Below are 8,244 nucleotides of genomic sequence, written 5' to 3' on the forward strand. Positions count from 1 at the left end.
TGAAGCCGTTGAAGAGTGTCTTTATTTGGCAGAAACCTCTATAACTTACTCGCCTTCCCGACCATCAACTCAACTCAACCATTCAACTACCTTTCATTAGGCGCCTTGGCCTAGCTTACTAACCACTGGTTCGAGACTCGAACCGGTGAACCGGACAACTTTTTGTTATATAAAGGAGCTGTTTGTTTGTGAAGATCAAGCCAAACCAAGCACTCCGCCATGATGCTTCTTCCCTGCTTACTTCTCATCCTTTCAGCCTGTGTTTCTGCAACACAGTACAGAATCCCAAGGCTTAGTCCAACCGACAGAGATTCTGAAGCTCTGTCCTCGCCTCTTTCGGATGATTTCAAGACATTTTATTACAACCAAACGTTAGATCACTTCAATTATAGGCCTGAAAGCTACACGACGTTCGCTCATAGATATATAATCAACTTTAAGTATTGGGGCGGCGCAAATTCCAGCGCTCCCATTCTTGCCTACTTGGGAGCTGAAGGTCCACTGGATAATGATTTGAACGTTGTAGGATTCTCGACTGATAATGCTGCTCAGTTTGGGGCTCTTCTTGTTTATATTGAGGTAAGAGCTTTCATGTTCTTGTGTGGTTCATATTTAATGCTTTGGAGGGTTTATATGATTTTGTTTTGTTGTTAGCATCGTTATTATGGGAAATCGATACCCTTTGGATCAAGGGAGGTAGCATTGAAGAATGCAAGCACTTTAGGCTATTTCAACTCTGCTCAAGCAATAGCAGATTATGCGGATGTTCTTATACATGTTAAAAAGGAGTTGCATGCTAAAGATTCTCCTGTGATTGTTCTTGGTGGATCATATGGTGGAAGTAAGTGAGTTCTCGTTTAAAATTGTGAGATTTCACGTCGGTTGGAAAGGGGAATGAAGCATTTCTTACAAGGGTGTGGAAACGAATCGCTAGTCGATGTGTTTTAAAACTGTAAGGCTGATGACGATGCGTAACGGGCCAAAACGGACAATATCTACTAGCGATGGCCTTGAGTTGTTCCAAATGATATCAGAGCTAGACATTGAGTAGCGTGCTAGCGAGGACACTGGGCCTCTAAGAGGGGTGGATTGTGAGATCTCACATCGGGTGGAGAGGGGAACGAAACTTTTCTTATAAGGGCGTGGAAGCCTCTCCCTAACACACGCGTTTTAAAACCGTGAGGCTAACGACGATATGTAACGGGCCAAAGCAGACAATATGTGCTAGCGATGGCCTCGAGCTGTTGTCAATGGTATCAGAGCTAGACACCGGGTAGTGTGCCAGCAAGGACGCTGGGCCTCCAAGCGGGTGGATTGTGAGATCCCACATCGGTTGGAAAGGGGAACGAAACATTTCTTGTAAGGGTGTGGATGCCTCTTCCTAGCAGACGCGTTTTAAAACCGTGAGGCTAACGACGATACGTAACGGGCCAAAACGGACAATATCTGCTAGTGGTGGCCTTGAGCTGTTCCAAACGGTATCAGAGCCATACACTAGGCAGTGTGTTAGCGAGGACGCTGAGCCACCAAGAGCGGTGGATTGTGAGATCCCACATCAGTTGGAGAGGGGAACGAAACACTTCTTGTAAGGGTGTGGAAGCCTCTCTCTAGCAAACGCGTTTTAATACCGTGAGGCTAACCACGATACGTAACGTGCGAAGCGAACAATATCTGCTAGCGGTTACAAAAATCTTCAAACTCTATATAACAGAACATGTTTTTTTTGTTTTGTTGGAAACAGTGTTGGCTGCATGGTTTCGTCTGAAATATCCTCATGTCGCCCTTGGAGCTCTTGCTTCTTCAGCTCCAATCCTTTACTTCGACAATATCACGCCACATGATGCATACTATTCCATTGCCACTAAGGATTTTAGAGTAAGATCCCTCAACAATAATGCATCCTTTTGAACCCTTTGAACTTTTTAAATACACAAAAATGTGAATGAATTTGCAGGACGTTAGTGAGAGTTGCTATGAAACCATTCGGGATTCCTGGTCCAAGATTGAAACAATTGCTTCCAAGCCTGATGGCCTTTCCATTCTTAGCAAAGAGTTCAAAAGTTGCAGGTATTAGAATTCATGGCTTCTCATATCCAAATTTAATGAAGTTTGTGCTTCAAATGAGTTGTTCTTGTTTTAGTCCTCTGAAGAACTCCGCTCAGCTGGAAGATTTCTTGTGGTCTATGTATACCGTCGCAGCCCAATACGACCACCCACCAAGGTATCCAGTCACTATAATCTGTGATGCCATTGATGGAGCTTCATCAGGAAGTGGAATTGTTGAACGAATTGCTGCAGGCGTGTTTGCTTATAAAGGAAATCTTTCCTGCTACATGAATCAGGCCAGAGATGAAACTGAAACCGATGTGGGATGGAGGTGGCAGGTAATCTTTTTATTACACGAATACCGACGTGGGATGCATTGAACTTCGAAAAGCTTCATTAATTTATTTTTTATTTTTTGACGTTATAAGAAGCTTTTGTGTTGTGTGTGTAACTCAGAGATGCAGTGAAATGGTGATGCCATTAAGCACAGGCAATGATACTATGTTTCCAGCATACAATTTTGAGCTTGGAAGCTTCATAGATTACTGCAATGAGTTATACCGTGTGTCTCCAAGGCCTCACTGGGTCACCACCTATTATGGAGGCCATGTATGCACTTCAACCACCTCTCTCTTTTTCTTTATTTTCTTTATTGAAATTACTGTAACCGCCCAAATCTACAGTAGATATTGTCTTTCTCTGACTTTCTTTTCCAGGCTTCCCCTCAAAGTTTTTAAAACTTCACCCCCGTAAAGAATGTTTTGTTCTCCTCCCCAACCAATGTGGGATCTCACAATCCACCCCCTCCCCCGGGGCCAGCGTCCTCGTTGGCACTCGTTCCTTTCTTCAATCGATGTGGGACTCCACAATCCACTCCACCCTCGAGGCCCAGCGTCCTTGCTAGCACACCGCCTCGTATCCACCCCCCTTCGGGGTGCATCCGACCATTCTGTTAGTGGATCTCACAATCCACTCCCTCGAGGCCCAGCGTCCTTACTGGCATACCGCCTCGTATTCACCCCCTTCGGGGCCCACCACTAAATGATATCATCCTCTTTGTGTTTCCCCTCAAGGTTTTTATATTAGAGAGGTTTCCACGCCCTTATAAACAATGTTTTTTTTTCTCCTCATCAACTGATATAGGATCTTACAATCCACCCCCCTCGGGACCCAGCGTCCTTGTTGGCACACCGCCTCGTGTCCACCCCCTTCAGGGATCAGCCTCCTCGCTGGCACATCACCCAGTGTCTGGCTCTGATACCATTTGTAACAGTCCAACCCCACCGCTAACATATATTATCCTCTTTGAGCTTTCCCTTTCAAGCTTCCCTTTAAGGTTTCTAAAACGCGTCTACTAGGGAGAGGTTTCCGCACGCTCATAAATAATAGTTCGTTCTCCTCCCTAACCGACGTAGAATCTCACAATTTCTTTGTCTCCCTTCAAATTTCAGGACATAAAACTCATCCTTAAGAGATTTGGCAGCAACATCATTTTCTCCAATGGACTAAGGGACCCTTATAGCAGCGGCGGGTAAACGAAAACCAAAGCTACAACATTTATTGCACATAAAGAACAATCAACTTTACTTCAACTCTCTCTCTCTCTTTTTGTGAATGCAGAGTGTTGCATAACTTATCTGACAGTCTCCTTGCACTCCATACGCCTAATGGTTTGATTCAGACTCCTAAATTCTAACTTCAAAGCTTTGTTCTTTTGAGCTGACATGTTTTGAACTTTCCAGGATCTCATTGTTTGGACATTTTACGAGCAAATGAAACGGATCCACAGTGGTTGGTGGAACAAAGAGAGACAGAGGTTAACATCATTAAAGGATGGATCAGTAAGTACTATGCTGATCTTGGCAGTCCAAACAATATATAAACAACAAATAATGATGATGAAACACTATAAACAGGATACGAAAATCATACTGACATGTAAGCCACTGAAGATGAATATATGAACCTGTTTTGATGTTAGTGTTGAAAACGTCCATTGAATAGCTCAAGCATACTGCTAATAGATATTGTCAGCTTTGGCTCGTTACGTATCGTCGTTAGCTTCACGATTTTAAAACTCGTATGCTAGGAAGAAGTTTTCACACTCTAGATATGCTTTGTTTCCCTTTCCAATTAAGGTGGGATCTCACAATCCACTCCCTTGGGAGTCCAGCATTCTCGTTGGTACACCGCCCAATGTCTGGCTCTGATACCATTTGTAACAGCTCAAGCCCACTGCTAGAAGATATTATTCGCTTTGGCCCGTTACGTATCTCACCATCAGCCTCACTGTTTTAAAACGCGTCTACTAGGGAGAGGTTTCCACACCCTTATAAAGAATGCTTCATTTCCCTCTCCAACCGATATGAGATTTCACAGTCCATCACTTAACACTTAAAATATATGAACTTGAACGTTCTCCTAGATACAAACTTGAAAGTTCACGAACAGTTGAATCGTTCAATAATGGCCCCTAAAGAGTGTTGAAATAAAATTCGCTCTGATACCAATTTGTTGAAATAACAATCCGCTCCGATACAAACTTGTAAAAAATAGACGCTCGCTCTGAAACCAACTTGATTAAATAACTCTCACGAAGCTGTGAAGGAGGTGTCGAGAGGGGAGAGACAAGGGGACAAAGGAAATTATGAAAAAAACTCTTTTCTATTACACAGTACACTTTGCTTTCTGTCTCTTGCTCTCTGCCTCTTGCTTTTTACAATGAAAACGAATCAATTTATAGGATTTCTGAGATTTAAAATGAGCGATCCCATAACCCATTCTCTCCTCAAGTGATTGTTGTCCCTGTATTTTTTGTTTGGCCTTTTCCTTCTCACGACTCAGATTTCAAAAGCCTTACTAAGTTTAACAAAATAAAAAACTACCCTTCTTTTCTTTTTTCCATTTAAGTTTATTCCCAACAAAACTTCCCCATAAACTTAAATGCTCTATTCAACGATTCCACCTGCGTCGTTTTTGTTTTCTTGAGCTCAGTTGTGGTTTCTTCAATTTTCTCTCCTTGTCCTCGAGCAGCAGACTAAGCTTGTCCTTCTCTGATGAGACTTCATTTGGATCTTCTCGAGAATAGCCTATCTGAGACACCAACTCTTCATTTCTCCCGTTCTTAGCCACGCTTGACTCGGACATCATGGCTTCGTTCAGTTTACTCAATTCTCCTCTCAAGTCCACAGCGACATTTACAGCTAGCATTTTTTTCTTCCTCCATTTCGACTTTATCACGAGTGAGTATCTCAATCGTGTATCGTAAATTCACTGCCTCCTGTTGGATTTGATTCAGGTTCACGTCGAGTGAGTCTCTCTGTAGAGTCAGCATCTCTATATCTTTCTCCTCCCTCACTAGCTCGTCCACTAGAGCCTCAATCACCATTAACATGTCATTCTCTTTCTCCACACCTTCTTCAACTTTCTTCATAAGATCAGAGATTACATTCCCATTCTTTTCCTCTTGTTTGAGATAGAAGGAACTCTCACTCAGCTCAGCCACTTCCTTCTCTAACCTTTCTATCTCATTTTCTCAAACTTTCTTTTCTTTCGTTCAGTGATTTCAACGTCTGCAATTGAGACTTCTCCACAGATTTATCCACGGCAGTTTTGGGTTGTTGCTCTTAATCTCTATTCTCCTCCTCGAGATCTGGCAGTTTCATTGGCTCGTTCGCGAATCGCATGGGCTTCTTCTTCGTCATTGTTTTGGGATTTTCAAGGGATTTTGAAGGGATTGCAGCTTGCATTTGAACCATCTATTTCTCATGTTCAATCTGCATTTCTGTCCTCTTTTCTTCTTCCATTCTCATCCTCTTTCTTCTTTCTTCCTCGAATTTCTTTTCCAGCTAGTGGAGCTCTCTCTCTTCGAGCTCGGGTTCTCTATTATTCGGTTGTTCATCTTTATTCGATTTTCTCGTCTCCGGTATCAGCTGTGCATCATCTCATTTCTATTAGTTTCCATCGCCTCACGATTATCGCCGTCGTCTTTTGCACCGCCGTGTTCTTTGGTTTTCAGCTCTTCATTTTGGGCCATCAAGAGAATGCCTCCGTTTGTTGCGTCATCCAAGGCTAGGTTGATCGTTTCTTCCACCTTTTCATCGGCTCGACAATCTCTTGCATAATGACCCATTCTGCCACAATTGTAACATCTGTCGAAGTTACAGTTATTTGCATAGTGGCCATATTTCTGACATTTGTAACACTGGATGTGGGAATTGTATTCTTGACCGCGTCCTTGATTGTGTCCTCTTCCACGCCTATTTGCTTGGCTCGATAGTCTCTTCTCTTTATAGTTTTCTTCGTAACTGTTGCCTTGACTACCTCGACCATTCCCGCGACTTCCACGACCTCTACCTTGAGTATTTTGAGAGAAGAGTATCTTTTCATCCTTTATTGATGCCTTAGTTGAAGCGCTTGATCGTGTGTCTCCTCCTCCGGCGAGCTCATCGACCGTGAACGTCGCTAGGTCCTTCGACTCTTCTATGTCTCATACAACATTCTCGAAGTTGCCTGTTAACGACTTCAACATCTTCTCCACAACCCGCGTCTCAGATAACATTTCTCCGTTTCGATTTAGTTGATTTGTCACGGTCTGTACGCGCGTGATGTAGTCAAATACATTTTCTCACTCCTTCATCTTCATGCTCTCCAACTCGCCACGCAGAGTGTCTGGAGACGCACCGTCTTGACTCGGTCGGTTCCTTTGAACACCTTTTCTAAAGTGTCCCGTGCTTCTTTTGTTCCATCATGTTCGCCATCGGCTCTGATACCAATTTGTTGAAATAAAACTCGCTCTGATACCAATTTGTTGAAATAACAATTCGCTCCGATACCAACTTGTAAAAAATAAACGCTCACTTTGAAACCAACTTGTTTAAATAACTCTCACGAAGCTGTGAAGGAGGTGTTGAGAGGGGAGAGACAAGGGGACAAAAGAGAGAAATTCTGAAAAAACTATTTTCTATTACACTATACGCTTTGCTTTCTGTCTCCTGCTCTTGCTCTCTGCCTCCTCTTTTTACAATGAAAACGAATGGACTTATTCTTGTCCCCATATTTTCTTTGGCCTTTTGCTTTTCCTTTTCCTTTCCTTCTTACGCTAAAATTCAAAAAGCCTTACTAAATTTAACAAAACAAAAAACTACCCTTATTTTCTTTTTTCCATTTAAGTTTATTCCCAACAAAAAGAAATGTGGACATTTTGGTGCTTTTCTCATATTCTTGGACGTTGTATGAAGAGAAAAAGGGGCCGAAGGAAGGGGTTTAGAACTTTATGACACCCTCACAAAGTGGTTTCAACAGCATGCACCGAAACCATTATTGAAGTGCTCCACTCAAGAGCAGATGCTTAAGTCTTTTTATGGATTTCTTAGCCTGTTCTCATTCAACCCCACTTCTCATTATCATTACAAGTGGCTTACACAATAGCCATCCTACAAGGATCCATAAACCATTATGTCAAAGAATATGGTCGGTCCCCCAAATAGTCCATTCTTCTTCACTTCAAATCATCAAGACGCCTCTCTCTACCAACAAAAATAACTTTTTGAAAAAATGGTAGTTTGTTAAGTTCCGTCAAGTCAACAAGAATAAGAATCCGGCGCTTTTCAAATTTTCATCAATGTGCCAACATTTTCATGTGTTTATAAGTTCAATATGATGATAAATGAAAAATTAGTATTTCTGTTATGTCTTAGAAAAAAAGGGTTAAAAGTATCAACAAAATAGATCTAATATTTAATAATTATTGCAGTTGGTAAGTTTTTTAATTCTTACTTTTGTGTCTAATACATCCACAACTTCAAAAACTATCAAATAAATTAGCGTATTACCTCGCACAAATTTTCTAAAGTATTTCTCTCAAACATAACCTGAGGTTCGAGCATACGTCGATATCGTCCACGAAATCTGAAATTCACATCACTGATTTGTTCACTGGGTTAGAACAAGTGTCGCACAGTCGCTATCTCGCTACTGCAAAAGTGCGATTGTGACAATGGACAAGTCCATTACCAACTTCTACATGGTCAAGGTCTGGCTCCAATTCCACTTCTACAAGGTCGGAATCCGAGGCCAGCTCCATGACAGGTTTCAAGGGTCAAGAATACGATTAGGTTATGGACTTGCAGTCGTCTTCAACCTCGGCTTCCCCACAAGATTGTCTTTAGGGAAGCGTCGTATTCGTATGGCCTGAAA

At 42.2% G+C, this 8,244-nt stretch overlaps 1 protein-coding gene across 1 annotated transcript; it reads left to right on the forward strand.

Annotated features, from left to right (window-relative positions):
• Positions 1 to 219: 219 nt before the first annotated feature.
• LOC111436418 (lysosomal Pro-X carboxypeptidase-like) lies at positions 220 to 3,987 on the forward strand. Its single transcript, XM_023074186.1, has 9 exons — positions 220 to 579; positions 655 to 841; positions 1,742 to 1,875; positions 1,955 to 2,067; positions 2,141 to 2,384; positions 2,503 to 2,655; positions 3,498 to 3,577; positions 3,667 to 3,716; positions 3,789 to 3,987. Exons 1-9 carry the CDS (start codon positions 220 to 222, stop codon positions 3,926 to 3,928), a joined length of 1,461 nt encoding a protein of 486 aa, XP_022929954.1. The 3' UTR covers positions 3,929 to 3,987.
• Positions 3,988 to 8,244: the final 4,257 nt, after the last annotated feature.

This window comes from Cucurbita moschata, unplaced genomic scaffold (genome assembly GCF_002738365.1).
Source record: "Cucurbita moschata cultivar Rifu unplaced genomic scaffold, Cmos_1.0 Cmo_Scf00054, whole genome shotgun sequence".
NCBI lineage: Eukaryota > Viridiplantae > Streptophyta > Magnoliopsida > Cucurbitales > Cucurbitaceae > Cucurbita > Cucurbita moschata.